General features: G+C 40.5%; 2 protein-coding genes across 15 annotated transcripts in view; both read left to right on the forward strand.

The window, feature by feature from the left end:
* The window catches only part of LOC119914154 (zinc finger and BTB domain-containing protein 7C), a 203,433-nt gene that overhangs the window by 126,749 nt on the left and 51,347 nt on the right, over window positions 1–25,337 (forward strand). The gene's annotated exons all lie outside the window — the stretch shown is intronic.
* add1 (adducin 1 (alpha)) overlaps window positions 1–25,337 on the forward strand; it is a 32,472-nt gene that overhangs the window by 1,837 nt on the left and 5,298 nt on the right. For 6 of the 14 annotated variants that reach the window (XM_038733211.1, XM_038733217.1, XM_038733220.1 and 3 more), the window contains exons 2-16: window positions 8,318–8,526; window positions 10,856–11,018; window positions 11,293–11,444; window positions 11,645–11,725; window positions 11,902–12,051; window positions 12,150–12,293; window positions 12,734–12,832; window positions 13,217–13,390; window positions 13,882–14,232; window positions 17,921–18,016; window positions 18,169–18,261; window positions 19,899–19,985; window positions 22,345–22,501; window positions 23,505–23,867; window positions 24,738–24,815. In XM_038733211.1, coding sequence (XP_038589139.1) covers window positions 8,332–8,526; window positions 10,856–11,018; window positions 11,293–11,444; window positions 11,645–11,725; window positions 11,902–12,051; window positions 12,150–12,293; window positions 12,734–12,832; window positions 13,217–13,390; window positions 13,882–14,232; window positions 17,921–18,016; window positions 18,169–18,261; window positions 19,899–19,985; window positions 22,345–22,501; window positions 23,505–23,867; window positions 24,738–24,815 — 2,383 coding nt within the window. In that variant the 5' untranslated portion in view covers window positions 8,318–8,331. The remainder of the gene's footprint in view (window positions 1–8,317; window positions 8,527–10,855; window positions 11,019–11,292; window positions 11,445–11,644; window positions 11,726–11,901; window positions 12,052–12,149; window positions 12,294–12,733; window positions 12,833–13,216; window positions 13,391–13,881; window positions 14,233–17,920; window positions 18,017–18,168; window positions 18,262–19,898; window positions 19,986–22,344; window positions 22,502–23,504; window positions 23,868–24,737; window positions 24,816–25,337) is intronic. The other 8 variants (XM_038733215.1, XM_038733225.1, XM_038733214.1 and 5 more) reach the window with 5 other exon arrangements.

Raw genomic sequence — 25,337 nt, forward strand, 5'->3', positions numbered from 1 at the left:
TCACTCTTTCCTTCCTTCCTCCCCATATGTGATCACTTTGCATGGTTTCAGGAGACTTTTTTTTAAAGTTAGAGATGTGAAAATATGAAATTATTCTTGAACTTCCATTCACACCACAGAGGTCACTAAAGATCGTGTCAACATATAGCAATGTTTGGGTCAAATGTCTAGTCAGCAGAATGCTATACAGATGCACACATGATAGTACAGGCCAGAGAGTGAGACTAGGGAAACTGTACAGGGAGGGGCGTGTTGTTTCACAGAGCAATCTTCCGCCACTCTGTCCCATATGACATGCGACAGCCAGATAAACCCCAAGCCACTCCACAACACAGCAGCACAACACAATGGTCTGGCTGAGCTGTGGTAGTCAGTAGGGGTGGGAATCACCAGAGGCCCCACGATATGATATTATCACGATATTTATGTTGCGAATCGATTTTATTGCGATTTTAAATATATTGAGATATATTGCAATTTATTACCCTTTTCCAACTTCCAATTAAGTAACTTTAACTTTGTCAACATCTGTTTATCTAAAAAGATACATTTCTCTGTTTGTTCACATCACTTTTTCAGTCCTCTATATGGTCCTGTTAAGTTTTCTAGTGGACTAAAAAAGCAATAGATTTTATTATTCTAGTACCAAAAAGTTAAAACTCCCATCTGCAATTTATATAATAAAATATCGATACTTGGCATCCGTGTATCGATACAGTATTGCCATGGCAAATATCACGATACTATGCTGTATCTATGTTTTTTGTTTTTTTTCTCCCCCCACCCCTAGTAGTCAGAAGCAGATAATACCTTTCCCATGAAGATATTCCCTCTGAAGTTGAAGCTTAAATGCAGTACATTTATTTTAAAAAAACATTTCGTTGGCTTTGTCTGGGGAGCAATTTTTCTTGTCTCTCAGATAAAACTTGAATCAATGTCTCTTGGCTTTTATTTTGGAGTGGACAAGGTTTGAATTGAATTAGCTTATCTTTATTTAAACCTGCTATAACTACCTAGCTGGTCCTTTTAGCTTCTAAATGCTCAACAGTGTTCACCAAATCAAGGATATGTTTGTATTTGGACTGTGGAATTTAAGTTATTAAAATGTCATGGCGCCCTGCGATGGACTGGCGACCTGTCCAGGGTGTACCCTGCCTTGCGCCCAATGTCAGCTGGGATTGGCTCCAGCCCCCCAACGACCCTGTACACAGGATAAGCGGTTGACGATGGATGGAAAATGTCATGGCATGCAGTATGGTATGATATTCATACTGAGAAAGGTAGTGGCACAAGTTGAAGCAGGGAGTCACCAGCAATGTTGCTACAAGGCCAACGTTTCTTGCCTTCTTTAAGTGATGTGTATAGCACTGTATTTTAGTTTTGTTGTAAATCACTAAAACTTCTGTGTGTGTGTGTGTGTGTGTGTGTGTGTCAGTTAATGTCAGGTGCACAAGACCATACACGGGTCCATGCTAATATGACACCCGATGCATTCCTACCAGTCATAGTAGTTAGGGTCTGTAACATGCACGCACACACCAAACACTAAAGAGCAGTTGCCATTGGATTCTTCGTCCCCAGTAATGACAGGCATTCAGCTCAGAGATATAAAGAGGCTTGTCTGAGTGCTTCTCTGGAAGGTCTGAAAACTGCTTCACCAACTGTACACACCCCCACCTCTCCCCCATTACAATTTTTTTTACATCATAATGATCTTTTTGAATGGCTATTGCTTGATTGGCATATATTTGGAACAAACTAAATGGGCCCTTTTATCAGATTGCTTTCTTTTTTTCAGAGAGCTTAGTCATGCAGAAAAGATGCTTTTAGTGCAAGCTTCCGTTTCTCAAAAGAAAATTACGATGAAATTGAAATATGTACAATGTACGCCTGGCGCTTGTAAAGTTTAGAAAAAAGCCAGCCACCGTGGGAGAGCAGAGAGCCTGGTGCTTCTCTTCATACAGCCCCTCTACCTTTTCCTCTTCCTATCCTTGGCTCATGGAGGCCTCTGCAGGGAAGGGAAACCTCTATATTCAGTGGTGTCATAGCAGGTTCACGAGTTGACTCACTCCTCTAGAAATTCAATCTCTTATTTAGGAGTTTTTTAAAAATCCTGGATAAATAAAGGTTTAAATGAATTAATTTAATGCATCAGCATCCTGTTCTCTTTTCGGGTATGCGGTAGACATTGTCCTGGTAGACAAGTCCATCAAGTTATGGGTTTAACATTAAGAGGTTAAGAGTTACTGCCTGAAAACGTAGACTTTTCTTCTACAAGAGCAATATGATGTTGCATGCTGTGAAATGACAGATGTAAATGGGTTTATCAGACATTTTGCCTGAGACTGAAGTAAGCAAATCAATTAGCAGAATTGCTTTATGGCAGTATTGCATTTTGTCCATTGAAGTACCTTGATTTGTCAGATATTTAATTCACTTCATTTATCGAAACAGGCATTCCAGTGTGAATATTAGTCATGATTGCAGCAAGGCTCTGAGGCAGTGTCGTTCTGTTGGAGAGAAGTTCAAACCTAGCATGCTCACCCCCACACAGCATGGCCAGCCATGGCAAAAATGTGGGTGTGAATGTCTCATTGTCAGTATCGGAGAGATACAGAAATGGTCAGATATTCCTTATTAAGCCAGTAGTTTTCCATGAATGCAACCTTTGGTCAAAGTGAAGAGCTGTCAGTGGCTTTCAAACAGGCAGCACAATGAGCACATATGGTATAGCTAAGATTTGTAGTATCCTCTGTGAGGTATTGTAATCGGTCTAGTGTTTTGCGGCCACAAAATGTCGCCTAATTTCTCCCACAGATGCAGGTGGCATATACTGTACTGTATGAATGCGACGCTTGATTCATCATTACAACATTTTTCTGTTGCTTGGAGACAAGAAAACCCTCGGATATTTACATTCCCAGGGTTTCCCACGTCCACAGTGACAATGGAGGCAGAATTAGCAGCTTTCGATGTGTGTGTGAAACTGTTAAAATGCAGTGTATATTAGTGCGTACATAAGCGAAGATAAGTAAAGAGAGAAGGACAAAGCAAAGGATGATTATTCAACATTTAGGAAGTTAGGGGTCTTACCCAATAACTGACTTGGTTTAAATAGGAGCTTAAAAAACAGTTGTTATTATTATTTAGTAACTGTGGAGAACCCTCTTATGCACTTTTCTCCCCTCAAACACACAGGACTCTTAGTGCTGGTCAGGTCAGAAAAAACAATTCTGCTGCCTTAAATTCTCCAGCATTTGCAGGGTGGTGCATGAGCTGCAGCTTTAGGCACACCCATGGTTCCTCTCAGTGAGGACAGGGTACTTTCCAATACAGATTATTTAATGGGTGCGGTTATGGAAGCTAGGGTGAACCTGCCTTTAGGGAGAGAAGCATTCACAAGATATTCCATTTGTACCGTTACTGCATTTTTGTTAATGGTGTAATAGTTGATTCTGTCTCTGCTAAAGAAAGTTCAGGTGGACGAGATGAGCCCCTTCTGGTTGTCTTGACTTGTCCCAAGGTAGTATGGATGTGACTCTACCCTTAACCTATGCACAGTGACAAGTGCTTCTGATGCACAGTGGCATTTCCAAACACAGTAGAATTTTCTTAGTTTCGGTCTTCATACAGAACAGGTGCATTTATAAAACAGTGCACACCAGTCTCATTCCATGTCACTGAATTCCTAAGACTATTGTAGTAACCTTGTGAACTAACATATGTATTAAATTAGTCACATGCTCGAATTAAACAAATATTGCTCCACAACATGACTTCATCCTAATCAAAAACAAATGGGATGTTTTTAAGTCAGTGTATATTTGACTTCTGACATGTTGAAACAGATGGAAAATGAGTACCACGTTAGTTTGGAGGTGTGTGCCTTGTGACTCTGACCGGCTTGCAGCGTAATGTTGGCCTACAGCTACTCTTACATAATAGTAATCTTTAAAGGTAGTCCTGTGTTTCCATGGTAACGTGTTTGGTTTCCATAGTGACTCTTAACATGAGTGGAAGCTAGCCAAGCCCCTGCACATACATATCTGAGGAGAGATGAGGAAAAATGGGAGGGGGGTCTGGTGAGGCGGGGGCGCAGGTGGTTGTGAGATGACCACATTTTGGAGAAAGCTTCCTGCGTCTATGACTGTTATTGCTACAGTATCCACAATATTTGTTTTAGAGTAGTTTACACCATAGAAAAAGATGCTCTAGAGATGTTCATGCTGGAATGGTGTCTAGTATTGCACAGCTGGAGTGTTTCAGTTAACGTTTGGCAGGGCAGAGTGCAGCAAGAAATGAGTTTACTCAAACAAATGCTCCTTGAGATGGCGGTCGAAGTGACCTGATTAAACTCTGTTACTAATATTTGTTAATGCACAATAAGGCATAATGTATACCCCTGTAACATTCCCTTGCTTTGTTCACTCTAACACTGAGGTGATTAGACTGACAGCGACCACAAAACAAGACAATATTTGAAAGTGATAATTTGTGCACATCATCTGATACCCTCATCTTCGCTCCTGTTGCCCCTCTTTGATCTTTTTCCTTCCTGCAGTTTTAGAGATACTTTAACAAATACTTATGGTTCGTTCACCCTGTATTTGCAAGTGTTGGCACGTTCTGTGCTGGTGTGCACTGCAGTGTGGTGCTGATGGCTGCTTACAGACAGGGTTAAGGATCCTATTACACAGTTCCTGCAGCACTTCAGTGCATAGAGAGCATTGTGAGCAAGTTGATATCAAGCCAAAATTCAGTTTTTTAGTGCTAAAATAATTGCTTGTACTCTTGAGATGAAACGTCAGTATACCTCCAAACCTTTTGTATTGCTTTTGGCAGCAATAGCAGCCATAATTGGCATCTCTAAAAATGTTACATCCTATGATCTTACAAGGTAAAACCCAGAAGCTCTTAAAAAAATTGAAGACATCACTGTCTGGCGCTTAAAATAAGGGTCAGTAATATTAACTAATGGCAGAATTATTATTTTAGGCCACTGAGGATGGCAAATGGATACTGTTTTAACAGTTTCACTGTTTCTATCGTGAGAAATTAAAAGTTGTGAAGTTATTAATGTTATAATGTGTGTGCTCAGTTCTTAGCAAAGACTGTGAATGGAGTGATAAATGATAAAATACCAGTTTTACCATACCATTTTATTTTTTCCCCACACTGAAATACCAACAAATAGAGGGCTCTATGGCCTTCTGGTGTTTATTGGATATATTAGTGAAAAGACTGAACACTTTGTTTTCACCTCAGATGGATTTCCAAACAAGTATGTTCTCTCTAAACAACAAAGGTCAATGGGAGAACAGCATGAATGTTTAATCCTTTAGGGTTTTGCCACTTTTTTTTTTTCTGGTTGTCCCGTTGTCAGCAGACATGTTTGATTTGCTTCGTTGCCGCCAGCAATGAACACCAACATGAACAACTGTCAGCAAATGCAGCATAAACAAGTCAGACCAAATGGAATGAGATCAGACTTGCTGTCCAGAAGCATTGAGATGCTGTTTCTGTAAACCAGGCTGACATTGGCCAGTCTTGGAAGGGTTGCAGAGACTGTACTGTTGTACCTTCTTTGAAGTATTAGACATACCAACCCCACCTGTATCTAACACTATAAACTTGTATTTGTTAAGTGTGACGTTTTTAAGAAGAGTTTCGGAGGCAGATTTTGATGTGCATAACACTGTTGTTGCTAATTTTCTCTAATCTGAGCTGATTTTTGCAGTGCCTGGAGTTACGTTTGTATTAATAACAGGCCAGCGATGGGAACTCTGTTTTTCCCTAATGACATTATTTGGTACCAGAGCTAATTGCTCATGTCCTTATTCTTGTGTCAATAACTGATGTTCTAATCACATGAGTGAGACAGAAACAGAGAGTTTTCCTTGCTGAATGTTTGCAGAGACATTAAGCAGCTTGGATTTCTTATTGTTCTTTTGTAATTGCGATTTACGACCTTGGGTCTCAACCCCAACTCCCAGCTCCTTGGACACAGTATGGATATCCTGCATGCATCGTAAGGATTCATAGAGTATTTCATTTTAATATTTGTCTCAATAAAAAGTGTTGAAAAAGTGAGATGTTGAATATTTGATCCAGAATGACCCTATGATAGGATACGCTAAATGCAGTAACTACATATTAAATAAAATTTAAGACCAGACTGTAAACAAGTGTTTTTATGCTATAGAAGAAATGTATACCATGTTAAATTTGCAGTTATTACTTACAGAACAACACTAATAACCAAATAAAACAGCCTCTAAAATCCCAGCTGTTTCATGTAAATGACATATATCCGTGATGATGAATTAACATCATGGCAATTTAGTTTGTTATATTACATAAAAAAAGATTGAATGTGGTTATGGCAGGGGAAGAAACAGCCAAACCAGCCCTGCTAAATGTTAACTGGCCTAGCTCAGCAAAGTATCAGTAAATAATTTTATTATATTGATTTTAAAATAATTACTAACAAATGGTAGGTGGAGAGCAGAAAGAACACACTTTTTTCGATCTGTTATTTAAAAAAAAAAAAAAGACATAAAATGCAAGTATTATATCCTGTCCATTTGTTACCAGTCATCCTGAAAACTTTTAAAACTTTTTATTTTTTTCATCAGCCTTCTCTCTACAATGTTAAGCTGTGATCATTTCATTTCCCTTTGTTTAATGTGTTTATGTGGTGAAAATGGACAAAACACTTTTGGCCTAGAATTAGCTAAACAGCATGAACACACAAAAACACACACAAACCTTGTTTGGAGTAGGTGACCTGAGATTTGTGAAAATGTTTGGTTTGATGTTGTGGAAAATCTCAGAACAGAAATAAAAGTGGGTCGAAACAGAGAGCAGCTCTGTCAGCTCTCAGTGTGATACTGGATGCTTTGGGTTTGGTCTGCAGTAGTCATGGTAGTTTTGGCTGAACATTTGTATTGATGCAGACTAATGGGCTGCATCAGTTTCTGCCAGAGCACCCCCACTGCCTCCATTACCCATGCATGCTTGCACAGACACATTTCCCTATGTTCGTAAGTCTGTGTGTGTCCTTCAGAGTCGGTGCCTGAGTAATCTGTGCTGCTGTGACAGACAGGCGGAGACTATTTATCCTCACATGCACCTAGCCAGCTGGATGGACATGGATCTATAGGAAATCTGTCTCTCTATTCTCTTTATGTCTCTAAATCCCCTCCCTGCTGCTGTCAGTTGAAGGGAATACATGGTAATGTTTGAGCTAAGTGTCAGTTATTGATTCCTAGGTATAAAGTAATATTTATGTCCACAACATACATTAGAAATTACTGAGTTATAATTAAGAGTTTTGTTGATGTTTTCAAGCTGAATGGGAAGAGACCTTTGGCTATATTTTTTGCTTGACTTTCCTTTGCCCAGCCTTTGGCAGTTGACTGGTGTTGTGATTCTGGGAAACACATTGTGGAAATCAATAAAGAAAAAGCCCTCTGAGCTTGGAAGAGTGATCACATGATCAAGAAGGGGAGAGTGTGGTCTGTGTGATTGGCTTTCTGGTCTATGACTGGTGATGCTCATTTCCCCCTTATGGTCAGGGAAAATTTCTGCGTCCCTCTCGCAGCGTCTTACTACTACTACTACTACTACTACTACTATACTTTTCTTATACTTATACTTTTTTTATTATTATTAATTCATGACAATTATAGACCTCCCCTAAATATTTAAGACACAAGCCCTAAAGTATAAAGCAGACATACATTTACATTTATTCATTTAGCTGATGCTTTTATTCATAGCGACCAGGGGTTAAGTGTCTTGCTCAGGGACACATTGGTGGATGTGTCACCATAGGGAATTGAACCTGTGTCTCTCACACCAAAGGCATGTGTCTTATCCACTGCCTATCACCGCCCCAGACAGTATACAAAGTTAAAATATTCATATGTTTTATATCATTTTGATTTGGGGTAATGTATATTGCGATACATGTTTTTCCACTGATGCATCTAATCATATTTTTATTGAGCATGGAGTTTAACTTTCAACTTAGACTGTATTGTCCCATAAAACAATGTACTTGAGTGACAGCCTGGTGTTTGTCCAGTCATCATCATTCCACCCCACAGACACTTAATTTTGATCATTATTAAAAGTTATGTTGTGTAACAGTGTGACTGTGGGCCATGGGATAGACCTAATGTACCTCTAACAGGAAAACGTGTTCTGAAAAACGTTGGATTTAGGGAGACATTTAATAACAGTGCATTAACTTTTTGTGTTTAACTGATGGGGGGGAAAGTTCAAAGGTCATCTGTGTCACCCCCCTCTACAGGAGGCCTGCCCAGGATGAACGGCGAGTCAGGTGCCGGTGTGGTGACTGCCCCCCCTCCCACCACAGCCCCCCACAAGGAGCGGTACTTTGACCGAGTGGATGAGAGCAGTCCGGAGTACCAGAGGGAGAGAAACATGGCACCCGACCTGCGGCAGGACTTCAACATGATGGAGCAGAGGAAAAGGGTCTCCATGATACTACAGAGCCCGGTCAGTGGAACAGATGCATTCAAATCACTCACATATTATAGAATATACTACACTTGCTGTACATTCATTACAATAACTGACAAAATACTGTGCTCACAGAGTTGATAAAAGCACACTGCCACAACCAGCATTTTAAAATATGAATAGGCTCCTTTAGTGTAAAGGTGGAAGCCTGCTTAACATCACATGATGGATCCAGTTTATTCCTCATCAACAGTGTCTCTGTGACCAGCTGACCAGCACTGTTTTAAAGGCCTATTGTATGTATGAAAAGCACTGATGTGTTCACGTCCTGAGTCAACAGCTCTCTAAAACAAAAACTAAACATTACAACCTTCATGAAGGGAGGATTTATTGCAGGACTGTTGATCACATTAGATTTAGCCAGATGTACCTAATAAACTGGAGTGTACACTAATGTGTGTACTTTCTGGATGGCCTGTCTGCCAATATGCTGTCTGTTGAACAGCATACTTAATGTTCATGTAACTTAAGTAACCTAAGCATACTTAGGTGGAGCTACTTGCAAATGTTTGAAACTTGAATGAGGGTGTCAGGTTACATTATTACTTTATAGGACACCTTTCAAATTAGTTTATATATACACACATGTGTGACCTCATTATGGGTTAAGCATGTTTTACATCTTTGCAAGTTTTATAACATGATGAAATTAATTAGGGGTGTGACGTGACACTTAACCGTCGAGATTGGATTCGAGACGGGACAAGATTTTAACACTATTTTAAAGAAATCTTTTATGATGAACCATATGAAATTTTTGAGCATTTAACACTTTCTTTCCTGTATTGTGATGTAAATGCTCCGTATTTGTATAGCGCCTTTCTAGTCTTTTCGTCCACTCAAAGCACTTTTACACTACATCTGCATTCACACACATTCATTCACTGAGCCTAAGTGCTCAAAACTATCATTCACACATACACTGGCGGACCAGCCGCCAGGGGCAATTCGGGGTATCTTGCCCAAGTATAAATTTTATTTATACAAGAGAAACACAAAAGTTAGGTGGCAGGTGACGATTCAAAATCTATAGCTATAACAGATGTAAGTCAGTGCAGCTCTCAGTCATTCTGTGTTGCTTTCAGATCTGTTTCTCCTGTAGATCAACTTTTCTCATGTAATATCATCCCTGCTGATTCATGATTTAGTCTTCCCTCTTCTTTGTGTCTTTGTTTGGGGAAGTAACCTCTTTAAATGTGGCACCTTTTCACCTCAATGATACATTTTTTTTGATGCATTTTTATTTATTTTTAAATTTTAATTCAGTTATAAACTCCTGGACTTTTAATAGTTCCTGTGCATATTTTCTGCTCATGTTCAAAACTTTTGCCTCATTTAGAATTTCTCCCAAAGATCTGGACATGTTCTCTGACATGTCCAGAGAAAAGGCAGAATATTTATTAAATAACATTTAATGAGAAGTCTACCTGCCCTATACTCTGCTGTGCATTACGTTATTGATCCGCTGGTAGTAACGTTATCCCCTTCAGACCGTTTGACCGACGCAGTTTGGGACTGCATGTTGCATGTGAAACCAAAAGTAAATGAAACGCTTTGGATCAGGCAGAAATCTCACTATAGATCCACACACATTAACTTCAGCAGCTATGATAAAGTGCAGCTCACAGTCCCAACCAGAGAAGGCTGCGCTTAAATTTTTAGCCGTTTATGTTGCAAAACTCTACCAGTTACGTTACCACTTGTCACAGCTGTCTGGACCATTGACTGTATAAAAAGGTCTGGACTCACAGCGTGAGCAGGTTCGTATGCCGGTGTCAATCAGCTGGCCGGAGTTAATTAGCTCTGTGAGTCTATTTTATCAGTTATACATTTTTATTTCACTGCATGAGAAAAATAATGGGTGGCTGCTTGACAGTATGTGGAAAAATGTCATTTGCGTGAGTCTCGTGAGACAGCTTTTTACCTGACGAGATAATATAATATAGATGTGTTAGAGGCTCATAATTTAATCTTGCGAGATCTCGTCATACCCCTAAAATTAATATTTCAAAAGGGACTGACTGAATGGTCAGTAAACACTGCAGCATGCTGTCAGAAAGTAATCAGGCTAAAATATGCAAAAACAATGGGGTGGTTGTTTAAAAGCTTTCAAACGTAGTGTCAGGATATTAAATTCCCTAAATGATGGATGTTGGTTCTAAAGTTGCGCTAGTCTCTCCGCTTCAGACAAGCCAGTTTGAGGCATTTTCTGTTTTTGGGTCATTGTGCCCAAAAACAAAACAGTTTTGTTTTTTTCCCCTTACATTTGTGTGTGTGTGTGTGTGTGTGTATGGATGACCGGCAGGCATTCTGCGACGAGCTGGAGACAATGATCCAGGATCAGCTGAAGAAGGGGAAGACGCCCACTAGCCTGTTGGCTCTGCAGCAGATCGCAGACTTCATGACCACCAGTATGCCTTCCATGTATCCCGCTGCCCCACAAGGAGGCATGGCGGCACTCAACATGAGTAAGCACAGAAGAGAATGAGTGTGTGCGACTTTTTGACCTCAGCCCTGCTATGTCTGTGCTCACAATGAGTAATACAGTGTACGCCAAAGTTAATTTACGGACAAAGAGTCCAGTTGGATTTCACTAAGCAGACTCCATCTTATTGTTATTATCTGTAAGTCAGATTTTTTTCTCTTTCCTGCTAGCAAGGAATCAGGATGGTTCTTATTTTTTCTGGACAGATTCATGTAAGCAACCCTGGATTTTCTATCTGACCTATCTCTTCCCTTCAGGTTTAGGTATGGTGACTCCAGTGAATGATCTGCGTGGCTCCGACTCTATTTCCTATGACAAGGGTGAGAAGCTGCTTCGCTGCAAGCTGGCTGCCTTCTATCGGCTCGCTGACTTATTTGGCTGGTCCGAGCTCATCTACAACCACCTCACAGTAAGATTCTTCTTCAATAATTCAACCGACCATGTTGACTGAACTGAATTTTCATTTCATGCATTCCTGAATCATTCTTTTATGGGCTTTAAGAAAATGTTTTTGTGCTGGTGAACAGCCTTGTATTTATGAATTGGCTCAGCTCAATTGGAGCCAATTTCCATTAACACTGTAATCTAATGTGATTTGTTTTCTTTTAGGTCAGGGTGAACTCAGAGCAGGAGCGCTTCCTGATTGTCCCGTTTGGGCTCCTGTACAGTGAAGTCACAGCCTCCAGTCTGGTGAGAATCTGTGCTGACCTCTATTAGAACTGCATGTATTTTCTTATGTTAGATTATTTCACTTCTAATGTGATAAAATATGTTGAAAAAAGTCCGTAGTTGTCTGCATGAGATTCATAGCTAAACGTGCACCTGTTGCTTTGAGTGACCCTTTTGTTGTCTGCCATGCTCTCCAGGTGAAGATAAACCTTCAAGGTGAGATAGTGGACCGGGGCAGCACCAATCTCGGGGTGAACCAGGCTGGCTTCACTCTCCACTCTGCCATCTATTCTGCACGGCCCGATGTTAAGTGTATCGTACATGTACACACCCCCGCGGGTGCTGCGGTAAGAGACCGTGTATACAGACTAATTTATACTCAATTAACACACACAGACATGGATACATTACAGTCTTATGGCACATGTTGTGTGTTGGGTTGCAGGTGTCCGCCATGAAATGCGGCCTGTTGCCCATCTCCCCCGAGGCACTGTCCCTGGGGGAGGTAGCCTATCATGACTACCACGGCATACTGGTGGATGAGGAAGAAACTACTCTCATACAGAGGAACCTTGGGCCTAACAGCAAGGTAACAGCAGAGTGTGTGTTATAAGTTTCCAACTGTTACTACTTGTTTTCCCCTTGTGACTCTCTGTGAAGTCGCTGGCCTCTTTGTGCTGCTTGGTTTGCTTGCTGAAGGAGAGTCTGTTGCTGAGCATGGCTCTCACTCGTTCTTTGGAGGCAGACCATTAAAATAAAATCAGCCTAAAAATTTGCCCTAAAAAACACAACTGGCAATGGGCTCTGCCAATCGCCCATAGCTGATATATTCACCTTGTCGCCCAACCCTAGAGGGTCTATGTAAACATGATAATGTAAACAAGAGAAATACCGCTTCCATTTGAAATGTAAGGTTCATTATGAAAACCTGCTACATTTAGATGTTATAACTTGAGAATGAGTTGTTTTTTTCATTATTACATGTGGTTGTTCTTTGCCAAGTTGTGATTTTTTTCCCCTCTGTCTCAGGTTCTCATCCTGAGGAACCATGGTTTGGTGTCTGTAGGCGAAACCGTGGAGGAAGCTTTCTATTACATCCACAATCTGGTTACTGCCTGTGAGATCCAGGTAGGACGCACACTGAGCTCTGTAAAGGACATTTCCTCTGAAATATCACTTAGCAATAGATACTAGCACATAGACATTAAAAGAAAAAAAAAATCAAATAATCTTATTAAACCCTTACAAAAGGATTATCACGTTTACTCATCATTGTGGTATGATTTTTAGAACTGTGTATTTTTATTTGGGTTGTTGTATTTGGCACCATATGTTTGTCTGCATTTTTCATAACAATTGTCTTTGTCCCTTGTCTCTCCACATTTTTATATATGTTCATCTTTCTTCATGTTGGTGTGTGTGTGTCCTCATGTCCACATTTTCTTTTCTTTCTGTATTCTGGATCCTGTCTGTGCATTGTCTGTCTGTTTCCCCTCCCACAATTTCTTTCAGGTGCGAACACTGGTCAGCGCTGGAGGGCCAGATAATCTGCTGATGCTGGACCCGGGCAAATACAAGGCACGCCCACGGGTCCCGGAGCCAGCCGGCGACGGGTCCTCTACACATCCCAAGTGGCTAGTCGGGGAGCAGGAGTTTGAGGCTCTTATGAGAATGCTCGACAACTTGGTAGGTACAAATGGGATAGCCCCTTCCACAGGGCAGTGGGAGCAGGTTACTACCTCACCTGTTTGATGACTTGACGTCCATAATTAATCCAAAAACATGAATTATTCCAAATTGCTGAATTTATTCAATCAGTACAAATATTAACCTCTAACTTAAACACTGTGCCGAATGTTTGGATTTTGCGTGGGAGTCATATTTGACTTTTGTGAACGGTTTTATTTGTAGAAGTTGTTAAGCAATTTCAAACAACATTTCAATAAAATGGCAAACTTTAGATAGATTGCTAACATTAGCTACCATAATGGTCATACCAGACAAAGTAAGGCTGTAGCAGTAAACTATTGAATTGAACAAGGGTGTTTTTCGTGCCTACAAATTAAATGTTTTGTTTGTGAGAAGAAGAAGAATGTGTTCACAACATAGTGTCTCTTTTAACACTGCTAGATATTTACTGTATTAGCCATTTGATAACCCCTGTTGTTGTTTCCCAGGGCTACAGGACGGGTTACCCTTACCGCTGCCCGGCATTGCGAGACAAAGCTAAAAAGTACAGTGACGTGGAGATACCTCCCTCCGCCCACGGTGGTTACTCATACGGGGAGGACAGTGACTCAGGTGCTCGCTCCCCGCTGAAGCACAGCTTCCAGCGCGGCCAGCGTGACAAGACCCGCTGGCTCAATGCCAGCGGCCGGCCCGAGGAGCCCTGCGAGGACGGGCCCGACGGCAGCAGCCCCAAGTCGAAGCCTAAGGTGTGGACGAACATAACACACGATCACGTCAAACCCTTGCTGCAGTCTCTCTCGTCTGGTGTCTGCGTGCCAAGCTGTATAACCAACTGCTTGGTCTGTGCCTACCTTATTGTTCATAGTATAGATTTTACAGCTACCTTGTTGGTGGAAACGGGTAGGTGGTCGGCATCCTGAGGTTCTGGGGACAGCGTGGAGAGCCTTTTTTATTTAAACGCTAGGCTAAAAGTGGAAGTCAGTATAATCTTGCTTTTCACTACTTTTAGGTGTTTTTAGGCTCACTCACTCTGTAATTTCAGATGTCCTATTAACCCACCCACAGTAATTACTTTGAAGCATAGCTGTAACTTTCTTCTGGCCCCCTTTGCTCTTTTTCCCTTCTGGTCTCCTAATGCTTCATGATGCCGGGCCAGCTGCCCACAGCATGCCCCACTGCATGTGTAGTAGTGAAATGCATTGTTGGTGTTGACATTTTTTCCCAGAGGAGCGAGCAGCAGGGGTGTGGCATGAGTCCCCAAGTGGGCAGGTGAATGTGGCGAGACACGGTGACGTTGCTGCTAACCACACTTCTGCTCACCGACACCCGTTGTACACACTTTTTTTTGTCTTTGCATCTTGAAGTAACTTTGTTTCTCAATCATGATTCGGTGAAAGGGGTAAATGGAAAAAGTACAGTGCGAATTAAGGCCATCTACCACTGCCTTCTAAGTGTGTGTTTGCTTTGTGGGCTGCTCAAAACGCATTTATAAGATTTACATTGCCTGCATATGAGGGAGGTGGCATGTCTCTTACTGAAAGATTTTAATTACTAGAATAATATTAGATGCATTATAGACAATTGATAAAACAAAATACTTTATACTATTAATCATCAAAGCTAAATTTCATTGGCAAGCAATATGTAGCCTGCTTTCTAATTGTTATTCTCAAACACCTTCAACTGCTCCCAGTTGTATGTTTCTGTTTTCTCTATTATTTATATTCTCTATAGCTTCTGATTTCACCTCAAGTCCTGCATGAGTGGATTTGTTTGGGGATGGGGTGGTGGGGGGGGGCAACAATTAAAAAAAAAAAAAAAAAAAAAAAAGCCATGGAGTTTGACCTGATTTTGATAAATTATCTCCTGTTGGGAAAGTAGGAAATGTTGTGTTGTGAGACTCTTTCTCAGTGAGTATATCGCGTTTACATGTTCATCTCATTCTCAACCAACCCCAACCCGGCTACTTCCATCCAGAAACCCTTCCTCATCTAGTACCCCGTTTGGCAGCAAACCAGCCAAGCTTAAAGTAAACACAGGAATGAAGTCATAACCTTATGCTTTCCGCTGTGAAGTACATGCCTAGTTTAAAAAAGGTTCAACAAAATATTTTGCATGAAAGCTGAAAATTTTATTTGTATGTTCACCCGCTGCTCATTCAGTTTCGTGCGAGAAATGGGTACATACTTTATTTCCCTCAATCATGCTGAGCATTACCAGGTTTACAAAAACAATCTAAAAAGTAAAGGGGCTATTTCACATTAAGAGGAGAACATCAGATAACAATACAATAAAAGGTTTCCATCCTGTGCAGGAAAGCTACATTATCTTTGTCGCGTTTTGACAGTGGCTTTGTGGGCGAGTGTCCTCGGGTGTGTTTCTCTCTTATCTCTGTCGTCCTTGTTGTTGTGTATCAGCCTGGGAAATGACTTTGGTGATGCCAGCTCACCCCTCACTGCCACTCTCGCTTCGTAAGCCAGACTCATCATCTCAGTCACCCACCCAGCCATCCCTCACTCCCCCTCACCTCTTGACACCACCCGCCCCTCTCTTCTCCCTCCCTTACCCCCTTTTTTCTCATTCTGTGATGTTTTCAGTTGATCGCCAGTGTGCTTCTTCTGTTTGTTTTTTCAGTCCAATAGTATATCAATGATGATGACAAATGGATTTCACTAGTACAAATACACTGTTAGGCTTCAGTCCATGCATCTTCTCGTCATGCACAAGGTCTCTTTATCAGTTTCTGACTGTGCTTCACCAACACACATGCATATTAAGCCAAAAAGGGCGTATAACTATCTGAAGGATTTTAAAAACATAAGTGTTTTTCTCCGTGGGCTCCTAAAACCTTCCAGACAAGGTTTACTTCTCAGCAGCTTAAAGAATTATAAACCCCTTCTCATATCCAATATACACATGAAACATTCTGCAGTTCTAGGGATGGGGATCGAGACCAGTTTCCAAAAGGACACAGATCCAAAATTTCTCAAAACCCGAAAATCAATAAGGTTTATCGATACTGCTATCGAGACTTGCAGGTGATGATGTAACGTTAAGTCTGGAGCGTCAAATCTAATTTAATTTGAAACGCAATGGATAAGAAAATCATCAGGCTGCAGTCTCTGCCTGCTCTCTGTCGGCACACACACGCACACAAGCGGCAGCAGAGCGAGAGGCTGCGCCGTTGCGGTGGAATAACGTTACGGAGAGGGTTAAGTTAGCTCCAAACTACTATAAGGTTAGGTGATGACAGCTACGCTCGTTACTGTAAGTAACGTTACGTGCGATAAAACCTTCGCAAGTAAAAAGAAAATACTTTATCAATACACCTGTCTGTAAGGTAACGTTAAACATGTAGAAATGGTTAATTAAATCATCTCTGCCCTCAGTATCTCATCCTGTATGAGCTAATAGCTAACGCAAGCTTGGCATTAGCCAAATGTTAAAAACAAGCTAAATAGAAATGTCTGGAGCACAGACTGGTCTATAGTCTTAAAAACTCAGCTGCTGGCTGAGACAAACCAGCCGCTCCTCCTTTAAAAACAACCAGGCAGCTAATACGCATAAGTGATATGTCATCTCAATATATAACGTTATCGCACATTGAATATTTTCCTCATACCGTGCAGGCCTACCTCCATGCCTGCATGTTGGGTCTGGTCTTACCAAATAACCATCACTAAATAACAGTAAAGTATCAATAGTGGTATGGATAAAGAATGGCATCATAAGGGTATCGATAAAAAATTAATGAACCCCATCCCTATGCAGCTCCTTTGCACAAAACGTACTAAGATGTCAGAGAGCACGTAAAAGCACAATTTGTAAATATTGGTTTCACTTCTCACTTGCAGTGCTTTGTGCAGGTTTATATGAGAGTTTCTAGGGTTTTAGCATCAAGTGTGTGAAATGAATTACAGATTTGCTTGATTTATAATGCTTGCAACAAGTTGCATAGTCTACAAATACTAATTTTGAGTTTTTGAGCATTTCTGTAAAAATTGCTTCCTTTTTTGTGACCTTTCAATAGTTTTTCAGTAAAATTACACATTAATTGTGCAATCTATCAGACATCACCACAGTCCTACAACTCTCCATAAATTTTAAATAATTTAGGTCCTGCTCCAGTATAGTTTGTGAAAATTCACTGCACAAATCAAACACACGAGAGCCAATTACATGATATCATACCTACTGGGGAAAATACTATGTAATATAATCGGTTGATAAGTAAGCCTCAGAGAGACGATGTAGGTAATAATAATATGAGCCTCATACAAAATTTACAAAAGTATAAATGAGTCTTGCACATCTTTTCCCAAATGTCTCATCATTGGTTCACTTTTTACGGTCAAACCTTTTTACAGCCATCCAACTTTGTCCATTTCAGTTCAGCATGATTCTTGTGTTGTGAAGCCTGCATAGTATTTTGTCTGAATCTATTTTTGTGCTTTGGTTTTTCATGTCATTCAGTATATCTGGTTTTAGTTGTTTTCTTTTTTTAAACACTTGATGTCGCGTTTATAGTGGACAAAGGAAGACGGACTCCGCCAGGCTGCCGTAGCCAATCAGTTCATCCCAATGAACACCAACCCAAAAGATGTCCTGGAAATGAGGAATAAGGTATAACAGTTTACACTTTTTTTTTTTTTTTTTTTTTTTTTTCTTTTTGTTGTTTTTATGTCTTTACTTTTGTGAAACAAAGACTGTCGAAGGCTCCTGGTGCACTGCATGTTTATCATTCTTTAATGACTTAAAATGTTGTTGTTTTGTAGATCCGGGAACAGAACCTGCAGGACATAAAGACAGCAGGGCCCCAGTCTCAGGTTCTGTGTGCCAGCACCATCGTGGAACGATCCTTTAACCAGGTCAGTCTGTGAATATATAAAAACCTTGCTGCTACAGCTATCCTGACCTGGAGATGAATGCGTGTCACATGCTGATTAAGTATTTGAGAGTTTGTGTAGTTTTGCCTCTTTAAATTAATTGATTAAAATGATTAATTTTGAAAAAAACAATCCCATAATATTCTGTCCAGGTCAGGAGTCACCCCTCAAAGCAAAATGCTGTATATTGTGCGTGATGTTTTCTTGGACTCTAAGCATAAATCAGCTGTAATCAAAACCCATTCATTGTTATCTGATCTAACATCAGTTTCTGAAGGAGCAACTTCACCACTAATAATGGAGAGCAAAACATGTCCTCCGTGTTGTTTCCAAGAGCATGGGGTGACTTTGTAACTCTTACATTATTCTTTGACCACAGAGATTGTCAATCTGGCAGGTGAGTAGTGTTTGGGAGAGGTAACCTCACCCTGCTCTCCCACCCTGCCAGCTCAGGTTGTGTCCATATTCATACATTTGTTTAGTGTTTTTTATTAATTATTTAATTTAATTTTTTCTCTTTTCGGTAGTTCAATGTTGAGGCTGTTGTCTGTCTCAGCACTTGCAGGCTGGTCATTTTGGTCTCTTGCAATGTTTAACAAAGTCCCCACTACAGTCTAATGTACTTAGGTTTCATTTCTGTGCATGCACTCTTTATCCTCTTTTTGAGAAGTAAAAATGCAAAATGGAAAATTGCTTAAATTTTCTTTTGCATTGTTTGCCCTCCATTCGTTTAGCTCAGTTTGTCCACTTCCTTGTCTTTTAACCCAAAGACCACGAGGAGCAGGACACAGGCAATTTAAAACAAAAAAAGAGGGGGGAAAAAAAGCTGCAAATTATTTTTAAAGTGCATTAACCAAGTTTTAAGGTTACGTAAAACTTTACCAAGCATGTCAGTAGTCCATAGGAATTATTGATGTGATGTTTTGTGTTAAGACTCAGATTGTATAAACCACATACTGTATAGCACCCCCGTGTGGAAAGTTTGTCTTTACGATGCATGGTCTTGGCTATTTTTTTGATAACTGCTATGCTTTTCACAGCCCCATATGTCTTTCCAGCATCATCTCTCTTTGCATGCATTTCCAATGTTTGTGTATGTCTGTATGGTATGTGTGTATGCAGAGATGAAAAGAAACTAATCAAAGACAAAAAATCACACCAAGATTTCCCACTGCTTTTTAATGAAGAAAAGGGATGCAATACAGATAAGCCGTTGTGTTTTATTTTATAACCAGGAGGACTTATTTACTTAGAGCCTCTTTTCTGAAAGGCAATGTCTTTGGTTAGCATAATTTTAAGTGTGGATTTTCAATGAAATTGCTGTGGGCAAGTTGACAAATTGGCCCTTTTCATGTTGACCATAAATATGTTATCAAAAGTAGCTATTTTTGCACGTTTCAACAAGAGTAGCCTCACATCTGCTTAAGGATTAGTTAGATAATAGTATTTGTACTTGAGTGAGATATCATAGTATTCTTTCCACCTTTGCGTGTGTGAAAGGTGGTATGTTTCCAAATGTCTGCACACATTCATGCCTGCCTGATAGACTGCTGAATTCAATGTGCTGGTGTTTAAGAGCTGGGTTGTGCCCCCCCACCTCACTGGGTTTACTATTGCAGGACGCCCCTCTGTCTGACTGTACAGACACTATTGATGGCCTCGATGTGTCCGAGGGGTCCTATAGTCCTGCTAAATCAATTAGAAAGGTACTTGCTGCTCCAATCACAAATACTGTTCACCTCTATTTCACATCATCTTCCAGTCATTCATCTGAGCCTGTTGATAAGTACTTAATACAGGGTGTCCGCGGGGTCTTAAAAAGTCTCTAAAAGGTAATAAATCAATTTTTTTGCGAAAATTAAGGCCATTAAAAAGTATTAAAGTCTTAATCGCCATTTAACAAGGTATTAAATTTTGAAGATAGTTTTTTCAATGTGAAAATCCAGTTTGTCCAAAAGTTTGTTTGCTAAAAGTGTAGGTTAATGTATTTATTTATAATGCATAGCCAAAAATACTAGACAGGCAGTGAGTAGCAACTGTGATTCCTTTCTGTAACGTTAGGCGCAGGGATCTACCGAGCGCCTATTTCACTCTTAAACGCTCCAAAAAATAGATCTGTGTGAACCAGAAAATTAGTTACGAATACAGCCGACCGTAATCTCCCACCCCGCCGGACCCGCAAGTCGGAGTGGCGATGAGTGGTAACGGGATTAACCCGGTTGGCCGGTCGCTCTGTGGCCACTTTGAACAGCCCCGTTCCTGAAAAACAAGAGCCAGATGCGCCGCCAGCAGCGGAATCGGTAAGACAGAAGACAACAGGGAAAATTCAAGGAGCGTGTGAGTTTGGCTAACGTTAGCCGGCTATTTAGCTAAATCTCTGCTTTTTATTGAACCAAAGTCTGTAATAACTGAACAAATTCAACTTTTCATAAAGCTCTCTTCAGTGTCACTTTGTGAACAAATCAATCGCAACCTGGATGGAGTAGGATTTAAAAAAAAAAAAAGCTTGATGTGCTGCAACAAACTTTATAAATGTTGAACTCAGTGTTCTGCATAAACAGTTATGATTATTGACAAGTTAGTAGCCTGCCCAAAATCAAGGTTGGAGACTATCATGTAGCCTAGAGCATTTTTCTTGCACAAAGTTAACAAATAAAAAACAACCCCAAACTGAAGCAGCTGTAATTTGAATTAATATTATACTAGTGGTAAGTTATATACTATATATTGAATATAGTAAAATAATGAATATATTAATATCAAACTTTTAGATTACTATGAAATTAACAATATACTTTCAATTTAATGTTCTACTAATACAGTCATTTAGACTAGTTCCTCCTCCAGGTTGTGCCTGTTCTACACCGTCTACACTACTTACGTTATTCATCACTCTGTTTATTCTCTTCATCTTTGTTCCCTCCTGGCTTATTTGAATTTTGTTGTATTGATCAAGTGGATGGTGAAAGTTATCACACATAGCAGGCAAGCTCACATTATCTAGTTTAAACCAACTAAAACACAAAATTACACTGTGTTTCACATGATTTGCTGTAATATTGCGTACATAAACGTCATAGCTTATTTAAGACGCAGGAAATCTGACCAGTCCTTCACATAGAAAACTGTTGGCCCATATAGGCAACTGAGAAAGTTGGTGAATGCCTCAATTTTTTAGGTGGCGTTACAAACTTACATTTATTCATTTAGCTGACACTTTTATCCAAAGCGACTTACAATTGCTATACTGTCAGAGGTCGCACACCTCTGGAGCAACTAGGGGTTAAGTGTCTTCGTGGATGTCTTACAGTGGAAATTGAACCCAGGTCTCCCACACCAAAGGCAAGCATCTTATCTATGCGCCACCACGGATCCAGTGAAATTATTAATGTGTTTTTTTGTGTGTCAGCCAAGTTCCTTGAGTTAAATTTATGTCATGTCTGCAGGAGAGATTTTCACTATTGTTTCAGAACGTATTGTTCCAAGTTGTAGTGGGCAGTAAAGAGGTCCAGCGATGGTTTTGTTTGCTGCATGTATTGTACATATAAAAAAAAATTAAATCTCTAAGTGAAGTTAAAACTAATGTGTTTGGGATAAAGAACACAACTACTGCTATGTCTACTGCAGTCACGCTTTTTTGCTTCACCATGACTACTTTATGTGCACGGGGTGATGTACTGTTGGCCTGAAGTCTTTCTCAAATCTGTCAGTGCTTGGCTTTTATGAAGCAGTGCTGTTGTATGGGATGTAAAGGGAAAAGTATTGCTCTTTCCTGATTATAATTAAAATACCCTGTTCTTGTACATCATAATCTGAATTATGGAATGTCCTGTTAGCTCCAACTTGTACTGTGAAGATGCATTTATTCATCTATGGCTAATACTTCTGCTCATTGTACATAATAGTTGTGTATAAACTGCCTCTAATCTGATAATCCTATTCAAATTTGAATAATAATAAAAAAAAAATCTACTTTTTTCTCGAGCAAATTTTCAATAAATGACATACTTCCATGTGACCATGATTGTCTCATCTCTTTCTGCCTTCCTTCTGTGTGTCCTGCAGGGGGAGCTAGTGACAGCGTCCAAGGCCATCATCGAAAAGGAGTACCAGCCCAAGGTTATTGTTAGCAAGCAGGGTCCCAACCCCTTCACCAAACTCACCGACCAGGAGCTGGAGGACTACCGCAAGGAGGTGGAGCAGAAACAAAAAGGGACTGAAGGTAAAGCTGATGAGTGGAGAGGATGAAATGAATCTCAGTATAATGTGAAGGGGAAAAACATCCTCTGTAAGGGTAGCCCGTCCTTTAGCCCTGGGATCTTCTGTTATGGATCAAATGATACTCATGATTTGTATTTTGTCTGCTTACCACGGTGTTCAGCACACCGTAACCCCTTTTAGTTTGAGGAATAGAAACAACCTCGCATTGTCGGCCAAAATGGCACATGGTTTGTGGTTATATTCCACTCTTGATTTGAGAATGGTACATGTATATAATGACTAAGTAAGTTTAATCACTTGATTTAAAAAAAAAAAAAAAAAAAAAAAAAAAAAGTTATAATGGTGGGCCTCCAGTTTAAAAAACCCACCTAAGTTGATGTTCAAGATCATCTTAATTACATTTAATCAGGCACCGCCATCGCCGAAGTGTATCTGCTGCAGGTTTATCAAGTTTTAACACACAAAGCTACACTAATTGGACACATTAAATATCGAAATCAATATTTTTCTATTTTGGTTTTAAAACCGAAACACAGAAACGGATATCTGTTTTTTTGGGGGGTTTTTTGTTTTGTTTTTATTTCTGTTTAACTTGTTTTTTTTTGGTTTTTCCCATTCGGCTTTGAAACAAAATAATCAATACACGGATTTCCACAGCTCCCTCATTCTGTGAATCGCTCTTCTTTGACCTTCCTCAAGAAGAGAAAATGTCTCACAGAAACAATAATGTCTCTTAGAGCTTCACAGACGTCTACAAAGTAAGCATAGATACTTGCAAAAATTGAGTGGAGATCACCTGAGTGGTTATGCGTCTGTGTCCATTTAATTCTGTTTTCAGTTCGTTATGTACAGCTATTTTATACGTACTCGAGAATTTTTTAATATACTTGTAATGAAGGAAAAAAATATTTACCTTCCTGCAGAATGATGGAAAAAAATGAACTTAAGATTGGCCAGACTGTGATGTTATTTCTCCACACACACACACACACACGAATTCACAGTGCAGGGACGAGACGATAATAGGGAGGAATCAGCCTCCACGGTACCCTGTCCTGAGCCTGAAAAGCTACCGGGGGGTCAAGCCTCTGTCTCTACACCTCTACAGTCTGCATCCGACTCACCAAGCTTAGAGAAAGCAACGCCCGCTACACCAACATCTTCTTCCCACGGCCTACCCAGTGGGGAGGAGCCAGCTCAGGGCGGCGCCGACTCTGCAGAGGCAGTTGTGGATGACGTTTTCTCGACTGCAGATGAGGTTCTTTTAGTTCCAGATTCCCCACAAAAGGAGTTCCACTGTGCCGTGGTGCGAGCCCTCAGCAAGGAGCCGTCAGTGGTAGAGGCAGCTAAGGCAGATCTGGCTCCAGGTAGAACAGATGAAGCGGAGTCGTGCCTAAAATCTGGCCTCCCGCTTCCCTCCTTCCCTGCTCAGCCTTGGCCTGTGTCACTACCTACCGCTGCACTGGGATTGTGGGAATCCCTGCCTGCTGTGTCCTCTCCTTCTACTGGGGGTTTGGAGTCTGCTGCCGCTGTTTTACCATGCGCAAGCATCCTCCCTACCCACAGTTCAATCTTCGAAGCCTTTGCTTGATTATTTTTCCCCCCTCATCCCCTCTCTCTGATGTCTTGTCCAAAGGCATCAGAGTTCTGGCAGATCAGATACCTTTCTGCAGTTTGATTGGACGAGGAGCGGAGCAGTGAGGATGTGAGGAGTAAAAATCGAGCTCATTTTAAGATTTTCAACCACCCCTTGTCTTTGAGCAAGCTCTCTCAACTCTAAAAGTTGAATGTCGTCCTAACCTTTTGAAGAAGCCAAATCTGAGCTCAGTCATCCAATCAGAGCAACCCATGTGAAGACATGAATAATGGTGTCCTTCCTCTCTTCCTGTTAACCTGTCCTGGATATATCTCTGTTGGTGTCCACTCTCCCTCTTATGTCTCTGACTTATTTCCAATTAAGCTAATGGTAGTTTAGGGTTGTTTGGCTCTATGGGACATTTCAAGGTTGCTTTTATCGGGATTTGGTTGAAAGCTTTTGCAGTGTTCTGATTAAGGCTTCCTCCCTCGTTTGGTTCTTTGTGTTGTCCCAGCTTTTCTTTGTGTTGCGATGTTGCTGGTGTTGATATCTTAAGATACTTTCAGACAAAATGTGATTTTACTTTTACTTAAATTTACATTCCTTACGTATTTGTGGTGAACAGTTTCTCACTATTTTATTTCTGCTGATTATCATTCAGACCCAGAGGAGCCTGAGGAGGAACCCAAAGGCCAGAAACCCACAACACCACCCAGCACCCCGGTCAAAGCAGAGGAAGGTAGGTTCACCTGACATACTTGACACACCCTGCCCGCCTGGTTCAGCATGAGTTGCTCCAGTCCTCTGGTTGGTTGGGTTTTTAAGCTTTTCTAGGGTCTACAGAGGGAATGCAGAGGCTCCTGCCCGTCCACCTGCCTGTCTGTCTTGGGTCTGTTAATGTTGTGGTCTTTTTAATAATACTACTACGGGTGTTGTGCTGTTTTTTCTGTAATAACAGGCCAAGAGGTTTTGACTATTTAATCAGTTTTATGCTAGGAGAGATGGGAAGTTAGAGGTGCAGATGAGGATTTAATTCCGAAGTCTCCAGATCTAAACATGTCAAGAAATAGTTTGGAAAGACAGTGAGTGATATACCCAATAGAAAAGGTATAATATATATTAGAAAAATAATTTCTAACATATGGACACCAGTGCAGACATCTCAGTATATTTCCGATCTTTTATTTTAATTTTTCGTCCTCTTGGTCTTTATTACTATTGGATTACACCTATGTGATTAGTATCATCCATAATGATACCA

This window comes from Micropterus salmoides, unplaced genomic scaffold (genome assembly GCF_014851395.1).
Source record: "Micropterus salmoides isolate LMB-PRFRI ecotype aquatic unplaced genomic scaffold, ASM1485139v1 Ms_hic_scaffold_20, whole genome shotgun sequence".
Classification (NCBI taxonomy): Eukaryota; Metazoa; Chordata; class Actinopteri; order Centrarchiformes; family Centrarchidae; genus Micropterus; species Micropterus salmoides.